This window comes from Sturnus vulgaris, chromosome 18 (genome assembly GCF_052056855.1).
Source record: "Sturnus vulgaris isolate bStuVul1 chromosome 18, bStuVul1.hap1, whole genome shotgun sequence".
Classification (NCBI taxonomy): domain Eukaryota; kingdom Metazoa; phylum Chordata; class Aves; order Passeriformes; family Sturnidae; genus Sturnus; species Sturnus vulgaris.
The window spans coordinates 4,838,418-4,854,876 of record NC_142260.1 but is presented as its reverse complement, the minus strand read 5'-3'; the positions used below and the strand labels follow the sequence as shown (position 1 = coordinate 4,854,876).

The 16,459-nt window shown below is 57.3% G+C and overlaps 2 protein-coding genes across 2 annotated transcripts; both read left to right on the top strand.

Annotated features, from left to right (window-relative positions):
• The first annotated feature begins 458 nt into the window (after positions 1-458).
• Positions 459-10,811, top strand: LOC106854630 (inner centromere protein-like). The gene is made up of 20 exons (XM_088175716.1): positions 459-646; positions 887-1,000; positions 2,104-2,753; positions 3,720-3,771; positions 4,266-4,299; positions 4,545-4,644; positions 5,160-5,247; positions 5,749-5,884; positions 5,955-6,047; positions 6,159-6,170; positions 6,612-6,721; positions 6,850-6,961; positions 7,599-7,694; positions 7,901-8,025; positions 8,208-8,286; positions 9,050-9,157; positions 9,359-9,445; positions 9,891-9,896; positions 9,983-10,139; positions 10,503-10,811. The coding sequence occupies exons 1-20, from the start codon at positions 516-518 to the stop codon at positions 10,700-10,702; spliced, it is 2,490 nt and encodes an 829-aa protein (XP_088031842.1). The 5' UTR covers positions 459-515; the 3' UTR covers positions 10,703-10,811.
• Positions 10,812-13,812: 3,001 nt separating this feature from the next.
• LRRC55 (leucine rich repeat containing 55) lies at positions 13,813-16,250 on the top strand. The gene is made up of 2 exons (XM_014878792.2): positions 13,813-14,422; positions 14,502-16,250. The coding sequence occupies exons 1-2, from the start codon at positions 13,813-13,815 to the stop codon at positions 14,735-14,737; spliced, it is 846 nt and encodes a 281-aa protein (XP_014734278.1). The 3' UTR covers positions 14,738-16,250.
• Positions 16,251-16,459: the final 209 nt, after the last annotated feature.

Below are 16,459 nucleotides of genomic sequence, written 5' to 3'. Positions count from 1 at the left end.
CCGCCCCCCATGGCCTTCCCTTCCCATTGGCTGCCAGAGGAAGGGCTCACAGGAAGGGCTGCTCTGCTTGCCCGTCTCTATGGTCCTGGAGGACTCGGCTCAGAAGGCGTGGCTTGAGGAGGCGGAGCCACATAACAGTCTCTTTAATTGCTGGTGGTGACGGACGGGCGAAATGACCAATAACAGTCCGGAGATTGGGAGGTGCGCGCTGTGATTGGCGAAGGCCGGGGATAACCTCGGGGTGGGAAGGGACGGGCCATGCTGTGAGGGTGTGGTGAGCAGGCGAGGCGGTGGCAGCAGCAGGTGCGGCTCTGGTCTGGCGGCGAGCAAATGTTCTGGAGGGTCCCTGGGAGTTTGGGAGGGGTCTCTTGGGGCGTGGAGAGGAGTCCCCCAACACTTATGCCCTCAGCCCCCATGCCAGGGAGCGCCCCGGTGCCTGTTTCTGTCTTTCCCACTGAGGGACGCGCTGGCTGCCCGCTAGCCTTGTTTTCTCCCTCCATGTTCCAGGCGAGGTAATGGCGGCGGGTCCCCAGCAGCTTCTGGAAGTGTGTGGGCAGCGCCTGTCCCGCTTCCTTTGCGATGCCCAGCACAAGCACCTCGCCTGGCTGCGGGAGGTGGAGGAGCAGGGCATGAGGATGCTCAAGAGGTAGGGGCTGCCCTGAGGGGACCCCTATGAGCCCACCTGAGCTGCCAACTGGTTATGGGTGGACTCAGGTGTGGGTGGGTTTGGTCCTGAGGGGACCCTTCTGTGCCCACCTGAGCTGCTAGCTGGGTGTGGCTGGATTGGGGTGTGGGTGGGTTTGAACCCCTGCCCTTCACTTGTTTTGGGAGGGTTGATGTGGGCAGTGGGGGAAGCAATCTGTGCTCTGCCTCTTCTGCCTCACAGCAGCTTCAGGGATGAGCCCATGCTCTTGCCCAAAACGCCATCGCAGCGAAGGAAGCTCAGGAAAAGGCAGTCCTCCTGGATGAGGGAGGAAAACAAGGAGCTAAGCAGGAGGAGGTAGGTGGGTCAGCCTGCTCTGGCTCTGCCTCATGGTGTTTGGATGAAACAAAACAGTGCCTGCATTCCCTGAGTTATCAGAGGTCCACATTGGGATTGATCTCTCTTTGAATTCTGGTGAGAGTTCAGCATAAAGTTGGCTGCTTTCCTTCATTTTTTTTTTTCTGGTTATAGTTAAAGAATAATAAATACTATTTTCTTGTCTGTTTAGATTTGGATTTTGTCTCATTGTGTTTGGCTTTTGATCTGAGTTTGCTGCTCCTGGTGTTCACTCCCTAAGCCTCTGTGTCAGTGCCTGGAAAACCTGGGAAAGGGTTCTGTTCCCAGCACCCTGTTCAATTTGGCAGGCAGGGAGGCTTCAAGGGTTTATGGAGGGGCTGAAGTGGAAACTCCAAGTGATTTGCTTAGAACCCCCCACACTTTTAAAGCTGGCCAAACTTGATCCGTTGGTGTGTTAGGGCACTAAAATCGTGCTAACCGTGGTGAAAAGCCCACAGGAGGAAGAGTTAGAGCTGGGAGACTGTCAGGAAGCAGACATGGAGGGTGGGGAGAGCAGCAGGAATAGCGGGAGTGTGGGAGGTTTGTGTGTGTGCGAGGGAGAGCAGGAAAAGCAGCACTGCAGATCAGAGCAGGGAGAGCTCTGGGCCCTGCTCTGGGTGTTCAGGTCACGCCTTCACCAGGGGAGCAACTCAGCTAACTCCTGTTTGTGTTTTCCCTCCTTTAAACTTGGTTTGGGAAGAGGTGCTGATGCCTGTCAGCAGGAAGGTGACACAGTGTGTCCCTCTGTAGGTGCTGTCCTCTGCCATGCACTGTTCCCAGGGTGGGATTTAAATCCAGACCTGGTGTAGGGCTAAATAAACCCTTCCCACTCCCATTTCTGCACACCTGACTGTGGATACCCAGCCTGGGCTGTGTTTGTGTGGCACAGAGTTTGTGTGAGCTCCCACCTGGACTGTGTCCATGTGCTTTTCCCCAGGGATAGGATGGGGTGGAGGGAGGAAGCAGCAGCAGTTTCACTTTTAACCCTCTGCTTTTCCCTCTGAAACTTAACTTGGGAGCCAGTGACTCCTTCATCATTTCCTTCAAAATTCTTTTCCTTTAAGGTTATCCCGAAGGAGGAGTGGTGTTAAGCTGCTGTCTTCCAGCCTGAATTCCCAGCAGGGCCAGGAGCAGCCCCGGAGCCCTGGCTGTGAGGGGCTGGATGTATCTGTGCCCAGCTGTGCTCTGGGATCTCAGGCTGGCATCACACCCCAGCTCCCAGCTCTGCCTGAGAAGCAGCCTGTGGAAGCACAAGTTCCCTGTCCCCAGGGTGCTGCTGGGGGTGATGCAGCCCCTCCAGCAGTTTTGGGGGAGCAGCTGCCTGAGGGAGATGCAGCAGCCGAGCTCCAGGAGGTCCCTGGGATCCCAGCTGAACAACCAGGAAGGGATGGGGAGCAGGACCCCAGGAGAGCCAGCACCTCCACTCCCAAGGCCGCTCGGAATGGTGATCCTGCTGCACTCCAAGGAGATGGATCTTCTCAAAGCCTTGAGACACTGCTCTTCCAGGACTCCCCCAGTAAAAATACAACAGAGAAATCCAGGATGCACCGCCGGAGTGGGGTGGGTGCCTCCCGCAAGAGCCATAGGGCTTCCCTGGCAGAAAAGTGCTCCCTGGCCAGCAGGAGGGAGAACATGATCCGGAGATCCATCGGCAGGGCCATGGCCAGGAAGGCAGCAGCACGAGAATCCTCCTCAGCCTCCAGCAGAGTGAGCTGTGAGTCCCTGCACTGCTTCCATGTGGGAATGGAGCGGTGTGGAGCGGCTCATCCCTGCCTCCAGCTCCCCCGAGTCCCCTTGTCCTTGTGGGTTCCTGGGGTGCAGCTTCAAGGCAGGGTGTTGCTGCAGCAGGTGAAGGCTGGGGGGCAGGTGGAGTTGGGAATGGGCAGAAAACACAATTGTAGAAGAGAGAGTGTGGCCAGGCTGGTTCCAGCCATGTGTGCCTTTGGATTAGGAGAAACTGCTGCATTCCCTGGGGAAGGGCTTTAATTTATGGCATCTACCAGCTCTCCAAAAAATCAATAGGGCTGAAAGTGCAGCCCTGAAGTTAGGCTGAAATGGGCAGAGGAGCTCAAATGCTTTTTGGGTGAGGATAGAAGAGACAAATTAGCTGTGTCACCAGAGCAATAGGGGTCAGGGAGCCCAGGCTGTTCCTGATAGCTCCGAATCCCTTGTATCTGCTATTCCTACTGCTCCTGACAGGGTTTGGCTGTTTGGGCTTTCCAAAACCATTGCTGCTGCAGGCAAATGGGTTGTGGTGGAGCATGGAGGGCTCTGGAATTCAGCTTTGTCAGCCTTGAGTCACGCTGTATCCAGGCATTTGTTATAACACTTGGAGCGAAGGGGTGTGATGGGGGGGTGGAATGAGCCTGGAATCAGCCCAAACCCCCCGGATCTCTGCACCAGAGCGTGCAGGCAGGCAGGAGCTGCAGCCAATGGCCTGGGAATGCTGGCTGTGACACAGGCAGCTGGAGCAGGCTGCAGGCAGCAGAGCTGCTGCCTCGGTGCTCTGCCTTCCCAGCCCACTCCAGATTCAGTGGCACTCGAGGGAGGTGTGGTGCTGGTGGGGAAAGCTGAGCAATCCATGTTCCTGGGAGCAAGCCTGAGCTCTTCCATGTGCACCCTGTGGTTGTTGGGAGCCTGGGAATGAAATCCCCAGCTCCACTTAGGCTTTCCTCTCCAGGTCAGAGCTCCTTGGAGGCTTTTGTGGAAGAAGAAGGGACCAGCAGCACAAGGTGAGGCTGCCACAAAAGGCAGGTGGGAAGGGATCCCAGCACTCCCTGTGAGGACACTCTCCAGGTGGCTTTTCTGTCACAGATTTTGTCAGGAACTGCTCAGGTGTTGCTGTCACCTGGGGCTGGATGAGATTTCAGGCTATGCTGTTCAGGCACAGTGAGATTAAGTCCTTCCCTGGGGTGGGCAGTGGTGTGTCCTGGAGTTCCTGGAATACTGTTGGTCAGCCAGGTCTGCTCTGGGAAAGGGACAGTCCAAGGCTGTCAGTCTCCTCCTTTCCTGCTATGGGGCCCAAGGTGGTTATTGGGTGTTCAGCAGCCAATGGGCCAGTCCCTCAGAGCAATTCATGGCTCAGCTTTGATATGCCTGGCTGGAACAGCCTCTGGATGTGCTTGGGAACCTGCACCTTCCTTGGAATCCTATACGCTGCCTCCATCACCTGTAACTTGCCTTCAGAGAGAGTTTTTAAATTATTAAAGTAGCTTTTCCTTTACAGGCCTGGGCTGGAGCCAAGTTCCCCGAGGGAAGAGGTGAGTTCCAAGGAACAGTCCTCGGATTGTGTGGATGCCTTCTTGCTGAGTCAGCTCCTTTGCTGAGGTTGTCACTGGATGCAGCAATGTGGCTGATGTCCCAAAATGAGCCAGCACAGCCCTCACTGGGAGGGAAGCAGACCCTATCTGAACAAGCAGCTGGCTTTTCCAGGCCAGCAGGTCCCTGCTAGCCTTGTTCTTTGGAGCAGCTGTGCTAAGGGAATGCTTGTCCCCTTTCCCTGCAGGCTCCTGGAGATGTCCTTGTTCCAAGCACAAGTCCACGAGCTGCTAGCCCTCCTGCACAGCACCTGTCCCCTCTGGAGGAGCAGGCAAGGAATGCTGCAGGTAACTTCCAAGTGGTCTTGCTTTCCTTGCATGAAACCCTCAGCACACACAGACCTAAGGGTCAGTGGGGAGTGTTCTTGGGAAATAAGGGGTTCGTGTTGAAACTGAACCACTTCTGACCAATCAAGGAAGGTTTCCAAGTAAAGTTTGGACCTCCTGAAGAGGTGAGACTTGAGTTAGGTGGGCAAGGACTTTTAAATGTGTCCAAGCCATGAGACAAACGCTGCCCTGTCCAGCTTCAGTCTGGGCAGTGAGTGGGGACCTTTGGGAAGGAGGTCCTGGAGCTGGAGTCTTCCACAGAATGTCGTGTCCTTTCCCTCTGGATTGCATTACGTGAAGATTTAGAGGTCCTGATTATTTTCTGTGCCTCTGAGCAAGATGAAGTTGGGGGAGGGGGTTTTGTTCACTGTGGGAACTGCAAGATGTGACAAGCAGCTGGAGCTGGAATAGAGGAAAGAGTCCCTGGAGGGAGCTGGATGCCTCACACATGGCACTGACTGCAGGTTTCTCCACAGGAAGACATGTAAATCCCAACAGTGAACCCCAGAAGAGCCAGGAGCAGCCCCACTGTGCCAAGTCCCTGGAGAATTCCTCCCGCACGTGGTAGGAGACCCTGCAAGAAGCAGGGATGAGCCGGGGTCTGGAAGGACTCAGGTTTAGCACTTTTAAGTCATTTGTGCTAAAAAGGGGTGTATGGGGGGAATGTTTCCCTGCCTTCCTCTCCCAGCTTCCAGTAGCTCTCCTGGAAAATGCTTTGGCCCGATCCTGTTTCTTGGAAGTCCCTCGTGGCTTTTGGAGCCTTGTTTGGGACTGGGTCTAGCATGGGGAGGAGCACCTCAAGTCCTGCACAAACCAGCAGAGGTGCCCTAGCACGGTTAGCTCAGAGCTGGGAGGGCTCCTGAGAGAGTGGTCAGGGAGCAAGTGGCTGATCTGGTTATTTTTGTCTGTGTGAGTGTCTGGAATGCCTGACCGGACTCCCAGAATACCTGATGTGTCTCCTCACTGCGTGTTGCTGGGAAGGTTTTGGGAGAAAGGTGTAATGGCCAGTAAATCCCTCTGGAGGGTGTGACAGCCACTTCATGTCCCTCCTGCTAATGCCACCAGGGTGAAAGGCTGCAAGCAAGCCCTGGGTGTCCTCTGGCACGGGCAGCAGACGGGGAGCCGGGTCCTTTCCCCTTCGGATGAGAAGCAGAAGAGCTCAGCAAACCAGGCTCCGTCATCCCCCTCTCCAGCCAGCAAGGTGAGTGGTGCCACAGCCCTGTGCCCCCTGTCCCACTCAAGCCCTGAGCTCCTTCGCTCTCTCCCCACAGGCTGTCAGGCCACTGAAGAACTTCCTGCAGGGACAAGGGGGTGGCATCAAGGACTTCATCAGGCGCAACACTCCCACCCGGCCCCCCCTGAAGGTGCGTCATGTCTGAGAGGTGGGAGGAGAATGGGCTGCCTGTGCTGGGAAGGGGAGTTCTGGTGTGACTTACAAATCTTTTAATTATGTTTTTTATGTCCTTTCTCTGCAGGGAGACTTTGTTGTAAGTATGGCACCTTGTCCGTAGGGCTCACATGCTCTCCCCTCACGCTGATATCCATCATCCCTCTGGCCACACCAGTGGTGAGGTGACAGGATCTCTGTGCAGGTGTGTTCTGCTGGGACTGGGCACTGCTTGGAGCTGCTGGCCTCTGAGCCAGGCTGCACTGTGCTCCCTCTCCACCATTCTCCTGGCTCCTGGGACAGGAGCACACCTACACCTATTTTCTAAATATATTTTCTGCAGCTGAAGGACTGAAGTTTTTCCTTCTGTACCTCTACTTACATTGGATAATCCCTGTTGCCAAATGTGTTGTCTCGCTTCTTCTCACTCCCCATCCCGGTGTCCAGGTGAATGACTACAACAGTGACTGCGTGTACCAGGCTGTCTGAGGGGAGACACAGCCCCCAGCACTGGGTACAGTCTGAACTCTTCTCCCTTCAGGAGAAGGAGAGGCAGAGACTGGAGAATCTCCGGAAGAAGCAGGAGGCTGAGGAACAGAGGAAGAAGAAAGTGGAGGAGGAGAAGAGACGGCGTCAGGCAGAAATGAAGCAGTGAGTTGGGCCCCTTTCCCCCTGCTCTTTGCTTGGTCAGCACCGACTCGCCTTGTGCTTCCCACCTGGAATGAGCACTTGGGGAGCAGGCAGAGCTAAGGGGCCCCTCTTGCCCATGCGCTGCCCAGGAAACGTGAAGAGCGCCTGAGAAAGGCCCTGCAGGCTCGGGAGCGTGCAGAACAGATGGAAGAAAAGAAGAAAAAGCGTGTGGAGCAGAAGATCCTGCAGAGTGATGAGAAGGTGAGAAGGCTGAGTGGGCTTTGGGGCCTCTCTGAGAGCTGTGAGACCAGGAGGTGTGAGCAGGGCACTGGCAAGGTCCATGCATGCCAGAATCCCTTCTGACAAGGGGAAGGATTTTGTTCTCCGTCCCTCTGCACGTTCCTGTTGGGACAGGCCCTGTTCATGCTGCTCTGCATTCAGGGAATGTGGCAGTCCCTGCCTGCCCTGGGCACAGCCCTGCAGATGGCAGCCTCACCTGGCCCACATGCTTAGACTGGAGTGTGACTCAGGGTTTCAGAGCCTGACCTGGCCTTTTTTGGAGGGGCAGGCTGGGCTGGTGGCCACATGCCAATGTTGTTGCTGTGTTATGGCTGAGGGAGCTGTGCCTGAGGGCTCAGAGCCCAGGCAGCCTCTGGGTGAAGCCTGACTGCTCATTTTGGGCTGGACTGAAGAGACTTTCGGAAAGGTCAGCTTTGGAAAACAAGGAGTTATGTTACTTTTAGCCCTTCCTAAACCCTGAGTGGACAAACATGCATCCACTCCTTAGGATCTGGGATATTCCAAGCTCCAGAGCCCAGATATCCCTCCAAGGCTGTGAAGTATATCCTTGGAGCAGTGGAGCTGACAGGTGTGACTTTCTCTGGTGCACATCTCACAGGTGAAGGAAGAGAAGGTGGCAGAGGAGCGGAACAAGAGGAAAGGGTCCAAGAAACACGGGGAAGCAGATGCACGGAAGCAGAAAGCCCTGAAGGGGGTAAGAGCAACTCGGGACACTCCTGCACGTGGAAAAGGACAGATGTGTTGGTGTGGCTGGATAGGGACAGGTCACTGCCTGCTTCTGCAGGATTTTGGGGTCTGGGCTGCCACATCTCTGTCCAGGCAGCTGAGGTTGGGTTGGGACACAAGGGAGAAATGTTCCAGCTGCTGGAGCCTTACAGGGTTTTCCTCTTGTTTCTTCAGGAGGAAAATGAGCAGCAAGAACCACTGCAGAAAAGAAGAGAGGATGAAGTGAAAGAAAGAGGGAAGACAGTCTTGGAACTGAAGAAACTTCTGGAGCAGCAGCAGCTGGGACAAGCGAAGGAGAGGTGCGAGCTGATGCCTGTCCTGGTGCAGGGAATTGGACAAGGCCATGGGGAAGCAGTGGATGTAAATGTGGTGTTGCATCTGGGCTCTGGAGCTGCCTGGAGGAACACAGGAGCAAGAGGCTGTAAGAGGGTGAGGGACAGATGGACATGCTGCCCTCTCTAAATTCTTTCTTTTCCCCCAGAGACCCCAAGCAGCGAGGGAAGGAGAAGCCCCTCCAAGCACAGCAGGAGCCAGCAGCATTGGCTGGCAAGGCCACCAAGGTAGGGTTGGAGTGTTTGGGATCAGGTGTTTTCCAAGTGCTGTGTTGCTGGGATGTTGTTTAGAGGATCAAATGCAATAAAATTCGTGATTGTTATTGTACAGAGGCACTGTGCAGGAACTGGGGGTTCCTTGGCTGACAGGTGAGCCCTCAGCACTGTCATGGTATGGTGACAGTCATGAAATGGCACTTAGAAGAACCCCCCAAAGAGCATTCACTGATCCTGAAATCAATGTGGAAATTAGAAATTTATTAATGTTTTACTGCCACATTTCCTCATTGTTCCCAAAGGATGTGACCCCCCCCAAACCTCGAGTGCCACATGGTTCTGTGTCGCTTTGTTTACACTCACACAAAGAACATTGGGGCTTTAAGTCAGGGTTGTTGGTCTTGAAAGATCACACTAACATTTGCTTTCACTCTCTACTCTTAAATTTATTGTTTCATTAGTGAAAAATCAATGCCCCAAATGGTTCTTCCTCTTCAGGATCAATTCTTCCTCCTGTGTGGGCTCCTGCTGCACTCCTTCCCTTAGTCCCTGGCACTTGGACTCTTTTGTGCTGTATAAATTTAATTTAAGGTCTGAATCCTTCCTGTGCTGCCAGCAGCTGGGCCAGAATGAGACAGGCAAAGCTTTTCCAGGCAGGAAAAAATCGAAGTAACTCCAAATGCTGAGCAGCACAGGAGGGGGAAACTCTCTAGGAGAAATGGTTTGGGTCAAAAAGGAACTTCAGCAGTTAACTTTTTTTTTTTCTCTTTATTAGGGGAAAGAAAGTCCTAAAGAGCTGCCCCATGAGCATGGGCTGGGAAAAAGATATGAGCCACCAGAATCCTTTTTCCCAGCTCTTAACATCTGGCTCCAAGCAGAGAGGGTGAGTGTGGGCTCTAGAGAGCCAGGCTGGCCCTGAGCAGAGACAGGAGTGGCTTTATCTGGGAGTCTTGGATTTGGGGTTATTTCTGCAGAAGCAGCCGCAGAGGCACTGAGGGCTGGATGTTTCCAGATTTGCCGAGAACACAGCTCTGTTTCAGAGTCTGTTCTGTGTGAGTGAGGAATGACTTAATTCCTCTTACAGGAGGCTGACGGTCAGCAGCAGCCGGGAGAGGAGAGAAAACCCATTCAACCAGCAGCCCCTGGGACATGGCCGAACAAAGCCGTCAAGGTGAGCCCCCGCCTGCTGTGGCTACTTGGACCCCGCGGCTCGGAGCCACCGCGGCCGCGCTCGGCGCAGGGAATCCGATGGGAAAGCAAGTGGTTGGTGGCGAAAAAGATGCTGGAAGCGGCCACAGGAGGGCAGCAGGTCCTGAGGCGACATCCCGCCGGGCAGCCGGGCTGTGCCCGCTGCAGAGCGGCAGGAAAAGCTGCTCGGAGATGGGATGCAATGACTGGAATCTGCTGTGGGGCTGTAGGCTCTGTCCTGGCTGTGTCAGAGATCCAGTGAGGGGAAAATCGGCCTGACACAGAATATGCGGAAGGGGTTAGGTGTAGAGTTGAGTACTGGGACACGGACGGTGTGCCTGTCCCAGGTTTTTCCGCAGAAAACAGGAGGGGAGGCAGTGTTAAGAGTGGGTGTCAAGGCACAGAGCCCAGTGCCAGTTTTGTGTTAGTTCAGGGTTTGAGCACTTTGGAGCTCTGGTGGCCATCCCAGCCATGGAAGTGCTGCTTCTCTTGCTCATCACTGTTGTCTGTGTGGTTACAGAAATCCCTCTCCACATCCTGTCTCGGGTCCCTGAAGGGTGCTCAAGGACCAGGATCACCCCCGGCCAATGAGAACAGCTACGGGCTGGATCTGAACAGCGATGACTCCACAGATGATGAGAGCAACCCTCGGAAGCCTGTCCCTGCCTGGGCCGATGGTAGGTGCCAGCTCTGGGCTGGCTTCCTTTCCCTCCTACCCTGGAGCTTTCCAGCCTTGCTTGGAGCCATCCCAAAGTGCAGTCCAGGACTGTGTGCACCTCTGGCAGAGCTGGCAGCTCCCAGCTCTGTGTGCTGAGAGGATCAGCACTGCTTCCTGCAAGTGCTTCTGGGCTGAGGTGAAAATAGGGTCCTCTGAGAGGAAAGGGGGATAGATAGATAGCACCAAGTCCTGAGCAGAAGTGGCGTGTGGGAGATGTCCCACCCCTCCTGCACAGCTCGTGGGTTCTCAGGGGGGAAGGGAAATGCTGGTCCTGAGCTGAGGCAGGGCCTGCATCCGTGTGCTGTTCCTGTTGTTCCTGCAGGGGCGCAACTCCAGCAGGCCATCGTGCACCAGTACTACCACCCGGTGGATGTGGATGCGCTGTTTGGGGCCATCCCCAGCCCCAGGCTGGAGCACATCTTCTACAAGAGCAAACCCCGCTACTTCAAGCGCACCAGCTCGGCCGTGTGGCACTCGCCACCCGGCCCCTCCTGCGGCCCTTCCTGCGCCTTCCTGAGCTGAGCTAAGGCAGAGACAGGGGCTTTCTAGGGACTCTGTTCTACCTACCCTGTATTTACAGTTTTAACTTTTATTCTTCTTTTGTACAGAAATAAAGTTGTTTAATGAAGTCTGACACTCGCTGGGTGTGTCTCCTTTCCCATACCTTGGTGACTGTGCCTTCTGCCTTACAGAAATCACAGTTACTAATCTGCAACCAGAGCCATTTCCTAGTCTGCCTCATTTCCTATTCACTTAGGATACTCCCTTGTACAAGGAAGCTTGAGAATTGCTGTAAGGATCAGCAGATTTTTTAATCACAGTGAGGGGATAATGTTTTTGTAAGGCTTTTTTTATATATTTACTATATTTATGTATTTGCTGTCTTAATTATCTGCAATTCCTTTTCCTTTAACAATTCCTGTGCACTCATCTTAGTCTGAGCCAGAATGTTCTTCCTGCTGCTGGAAAAATCTCCCTGGACAATTTAAGTAGTGGCTAATGCCTCCTCATCCTTTTTTTTCTAATGTAAATAGGAAGCCCGGGCTCAGCTCTGGATCCTGTTGTGGCAGGATCAGTGGGATATTCTGTCTTTAGCAGGAGCTAGGTTGAGTTGCAAAGGGTGAGGACAGGGATGGTTCCCCAGGGGCTCTGTCAGTGTGGCACCCTCAACAGCAGAGCTGTACCTCTTCCACTCTTCCTTCCCCAAGCCTGAAAGGCACATGGACTGACAGGAGCAGGACCGAAAGAGAAAAGGCTCTGCCTATAAGGTAGATTTACAGAGCTAGAATCGCAGGAGCTGTCCTGCCACTCCTTCCACAAAAAGGAGCTGCAAGTGCTTGGAGCCCTCAGTCCCAGAGCCAGCACTTGCCTAAAGCGATTATCCTATCCAAAAGACATTCCTGGGAGTTCATTGGTGAGGGGGGGGGAAGACAGCCAGGTTCCTTCCCACCCCAGAGGGCAGCATCTGTTCCCCAGCTTCCTCTGTGGTGCTGCTTCACAACACGATGTCCCTATGGCCACCTCCACAGCGGATTGGGCGAGGAGGACACGAGCTCTGCTGCAGCCCAGCTCCAGTCAGGACAATTTCCCGATTTCGTTGGTGCCAATGGAGCCTGGAACAGTGGGGGAGTGGAAAAAAACCTTGGCGCCAACAGCTGCTGGCAGGGATGCGCTGCCAGGCTCCGGGCTGAGCGCTAATGAGGTGTCTGTGCTGCCGCTGGCTCTGCTCGGCTCCTGGAGCCTGCTGGGAGCCCGGGCCTCGTGCTCCAGGAGCTCCCAGGAGCTTTCCAGGAGCCTGGAGCAGTGCTGGTTAATGCCACTCCAGGAGAGACGGCTGTGCCGTCTGTCTGCCAGCACTGCACCAGGGAGGATCCATCCCATGGGATGTGGGGAGCTAAAGGCCCCCCAGCACTGGTATCAGGCTGCCACTGCCAGCTGGAAAAAGGAGCAGCTCCATGAAATCAGCAGGAGAGAATTAAGCAGGGATCCCCTAGACGTGGGCGCGCTGGATGTGGAAGTGCCTCCTTCCTCGAAGTGCTGAAACCATGGCATTGCAGCATTCCCAGAGCAAACCATGGGCAGCCTTGTGCTCCCAAAGGGCTGTTCTCAGGTGCGAGGGGGCAGGTGACTGACCCCACTCCCTCCAAACAGAGAAGGGAAAGGGAATGTTTCAGCTTACATGAAGCAAAATAATCCACGTCAACCTGAGGCATTTTCCAGGGCTGTGAGCACAGCAGGAGCGCAGGAGAGTGGCAGTGCCCCTTGGATCCCAGAGCTCCCCTTGGATCCCGGCTGCCTCGTTTCTCCCCTTTGCCACCACGTCATCTGTTTCTGTTTTCAGCGCCTGGGAACCCCTGATTCACCCCATCCCACGAGGATGCTTCCCGGGGCTGGGAGAGTGTGGGAGGGCTGGGGATCGGGGCAGGGGAGCAGGATGCCCCCCCCTCTTCATGCTCCATCCTTGCCGGGTGCCTGGGCCGTGCGGGTGCGGGTCCCCCGGCCTGGGCAGGGGGTCCCTGAGGCGGGGGCACCTCCGCCCGCCGCTGTCTCCCTGGCTCGGCGGCTCCGCATCCAGCTCTCCTGTTGCTCAGAGATGTGGAGGCAGTTGCTAAGAGACACCGACACGTCAGTATCTGGCCCTAAGGAAAAAAAGAGGAAAAAAAAAAGAGACAGAGAAAGAGAGAGACAAGGGAGGACGAGGAGGAGGAGGGGAGGAAGGAGGTGGGGAAAGACCTGCTCCCATCGCCAGGCTCGCAGCAGCCTTGGCCGCTGCTGCCGAAGCCCAGCTCCCGACTTCGCGGCCTCCGGGGTGTGGGCGGCCACCGGGGACCCCCCCATCACCGTCCGGAGCCCCCTACATCGCCACTCAGGACCCCCACATCACCGCAGGGAGCCAGGCCCTGCTCCCTCCCTGGCCAGTGAGTACCCCGGGGCACCCCGGCCTCGCCGGAGGGGTCGGGGCGCTGCGGGGATGGGGCGTGGTAAGGTGGGCCAGTGGGAGAGGATGGAGCTGGGGGGATGCGAGCGAGGGAGGATGGAGCAGACATGGTCAGGTGGTGGGGGGCGAGGGCAGGCCTGGGGGGACCCCGGTGGGTGCTGGGAATGGGGATCTTCCCCCGGGAGCGAGGCAGGGAGGGTGTCCCTGGCGTCGGGCTCAGCTCGTGGTGGAGGGCGGCTGGTGGGGGCTGGCGGGGGCTGCCGTGGAGCAGCACCTCTGCTCTGCCCACCACCGGCTAGGATGGGCTGGCCAAGGTCAGCAGGACTGGGGGGGGGCCCTTTTCTGCCGGTAACCCCCATGGGATGCTCGGAGGAGTGACCCTGGCCCGGGGGACACGGGGAGGGTTCCCAGAGGCCACCTCGGGCTGCAACAGCTGCGGCCCCCCCTGCGGGGCGTGTGGCCAGCACGGCTTCCCCCCTGTGCTCTTCCCCGCAGGCAGCTGCTGACGGCCCGACGCCGGCCCCGCCGGTGTCCCCGGAGGGGTTGGCGTGGCCCCCCGGATGCCGCCGGGATGCCGGGAACGTCGCTGTGACCGCCGGGAGCCCGGCCCCGCGGGCGGCCGCCGGCAGCGCTGGGCGTGAGCGGGCGGGCGGGATGGCCCCCGGCGCCCCGTGAGGGCCGCGGCCACGAGGCCATGCTGCTGGGCCCCTGGCTGCTGGCGGCGGCGGCGGCGGTGGCGGCGGCGGGCGCGGGCTGCCCGGTGCTGTGCAGCTGCCGCGGGCAGGCGGTGGACTGCAGCGGGCAGCGCCTCTTCTCCGTGCCCCCCGAGCTGCCGCTGGACACGGGTAACCTGAGCCTGGCCCACAACCGCATCGCCAGCATCCCGCCGGGCTACCTGGGCTGCTACGGGCAGCTGCGTGCCCTCGACCTGCGCAACAACTCGCTGGCGGCTCTGCCGGCCGGGCTGTTCCGCGGCGCCCGGCGCCTGGCGCACCTGGACCTCAGCTACAACAACTTCAGCCTGGTGCCCGCCGACATGTTCCGCGAGGCCAGCGCGCTGCTGCGCCTCGACCTGAGCCACAACCCGGGGCTGCGCCGCGTCCACCCCCAGGCCTTCCGCGGCCTGGCCCAGCTGCGCGAGCTGGACCTCAGCTACGGCGGCCTGGCCGCCCTCAGCCTCGACGCCCTGGAGGGGCTGCCCGGCCTCGTGGGGCTGCGCCTGGGGGGCAACCCCTGGCTCTGCGGCTGTGCCATGGAGCCCCTCCTCAAGTGGCTGCGGGGACGCATCCAGCGCTGCTCCTCGGGTAGGTGCTGCCAGGACCCCCCTTGCCCTGTCCCGCCCGCAGCCGGCGGCCGGGCTGACGCCATCCCTCCGTCCCGCAGATTCGCAGCAGGCCGAGTGCTGGGCTCCCCCCGAGGTGGCCGGAGCCCCGCTGCTGTCGCTGACGGAGGAGAGCTTCCAGGCCTGCCACCTCACGCTGACCCTCGATGACTATCTCTTCATCGCCTTCGTCGGCTTCGTCGTCTCCATCGCCTCGGTGGCCACCAACTTCCTGCTGGGCATCACGGCCAACTGCTGCCACCGCTGGAGCAAGGCCAGCGAGGACGAGGATGTTTAGGGACCATCACCGCCGATAGACCCCCGCCCCGGCCACGCCCCGGCCCGGCCGCCCCCGCGGGGACACCAGACTGTGCCTTGTCCGCGTCCCCTCCCACCGCCCCCCGTGCTGGGGTGGCCCTCGAGACGCCGGGGACACCAGGGGACAGCCCTGCTTCCTTTTGCCCCAAAGTGGGGAGTTTTTGCACCCCCCATCACCGTGAGCTTGGACCCCCTCCTGTGCTGTTCCCACTGCCCAGGACTGGTTGAGGCAGCGATTTGGGAATCCCCGGGAACCCCCCCACCTTTGCCTTGGAGAGACAAAGTGTGTGTGTCTAGGGGACCACAGCCACTCTCCTGGGGGCATTGAGGAAATCCCTGCTTTCAGCCCCAAAGCAGCACCGCTGGAACCCCCCAAATCCTGCACATACTTTCCAGCCTTCCCAAAAATCCAGGGGAGCAGGAAGCGATGCTGAAACCCAGCTCGTCACCACCGTTCCAGGGCATGCCTGCACCTTGCTGGTGACACCAGGATATGCTGGAACAGCACTGGGACCACTGAGCCTGGCAGTGGGATGGGCTGTGACATCTCCAGGGGATGGAATCTCCCAAGGATGGCACCTTCCAGGGATTGCATTTCCCAGGGATGACATCTCCCTCCTCTTCGGGGCCAAACCGGGCACCAGCATTGCCTACCCTGGGGGAGGTTTGGAAGGTGGAAGGAGCTCTAAGGGCAAAAAGAAAAAAAAGCAAAAAGCAGAAAGCCAACGACCCTCTGTCCAGCTGGGATGGCCATGTCCCCAGTGCCTCTGTCACCTGTCCCTGGTGTCTGTGTCACCCTGTCTCTGTGGGAGCACATCAGGTGGGGAGCGAGGCTGGGCGCTCACCCGGGGGCTGTTTTGTCCCTTCCCCTGTCCCCCATGGAGGCTGAGTGCACAAGGAGGGGGGTTTGGTTTAATTGCAACCCACCCCAAAAGGGCTCCAGCTGCACCCCAGTCCCAGCGCTGCCCCCGGGAAAGGGAACTTGGCCTCTGCCTTCTCTATTTTGTCTGGATTTTTATTATTTTCCTTTCAGTGAGTCCAAGAACCTCCCTGCTCCACACCCCCTGCACCCCTCACAACTCCTGCACCCCTGCACCAGCCACACGGACATGGAGCATCCACCTGCATCCCACTGACTCCTTCCTCTGCCTCACCCTCATCCTCTTCTTTTTGTATTTATATTTATGTTTTATTTTCCTTCTCTTTTGTTTCTCCTTGTATTTTGATTTTATTGTCTTTTCTCTTTTTTCTCTTTTCTTCTTTTCTCTTTTCTTTTCTTTTCTTTTCTTTTCTTTTCTTTTCTTTTCTTTTCTTTTCTTTTCTTTTCTTTTCTTTTCTTTTCTTTTCTTTTCTTTTCTTTTCCCCTTTTCTTTTCCTTTCCTTTTTCTCTCTTCCCCCCCGACCCCCGCTCTTTGTACGTTTTGTAACCGCGGGTTTTGTACCACGGGGCACTTTTTCAGCGCCAAACCTCGACAATAAAGAGTGTCAGCGCAGCCGGGGCCGGGACACGCGTGTGGCGGGGGGGGACACGCGTGTGTGTGACAGGGACGTGTGTGTGACAGACACCCGCGTGCGTGCAGCGGGCACAGGCGACATCCCGCAGCCTGCAGAAGGCATCAGCCGTGCTTTTCCCTCCAGCGCTTCCTGTTATTCCTCCGGCAACATCTCCCGGCCCCGGCGGGGCCCAGCTGTGGCCGCCGGG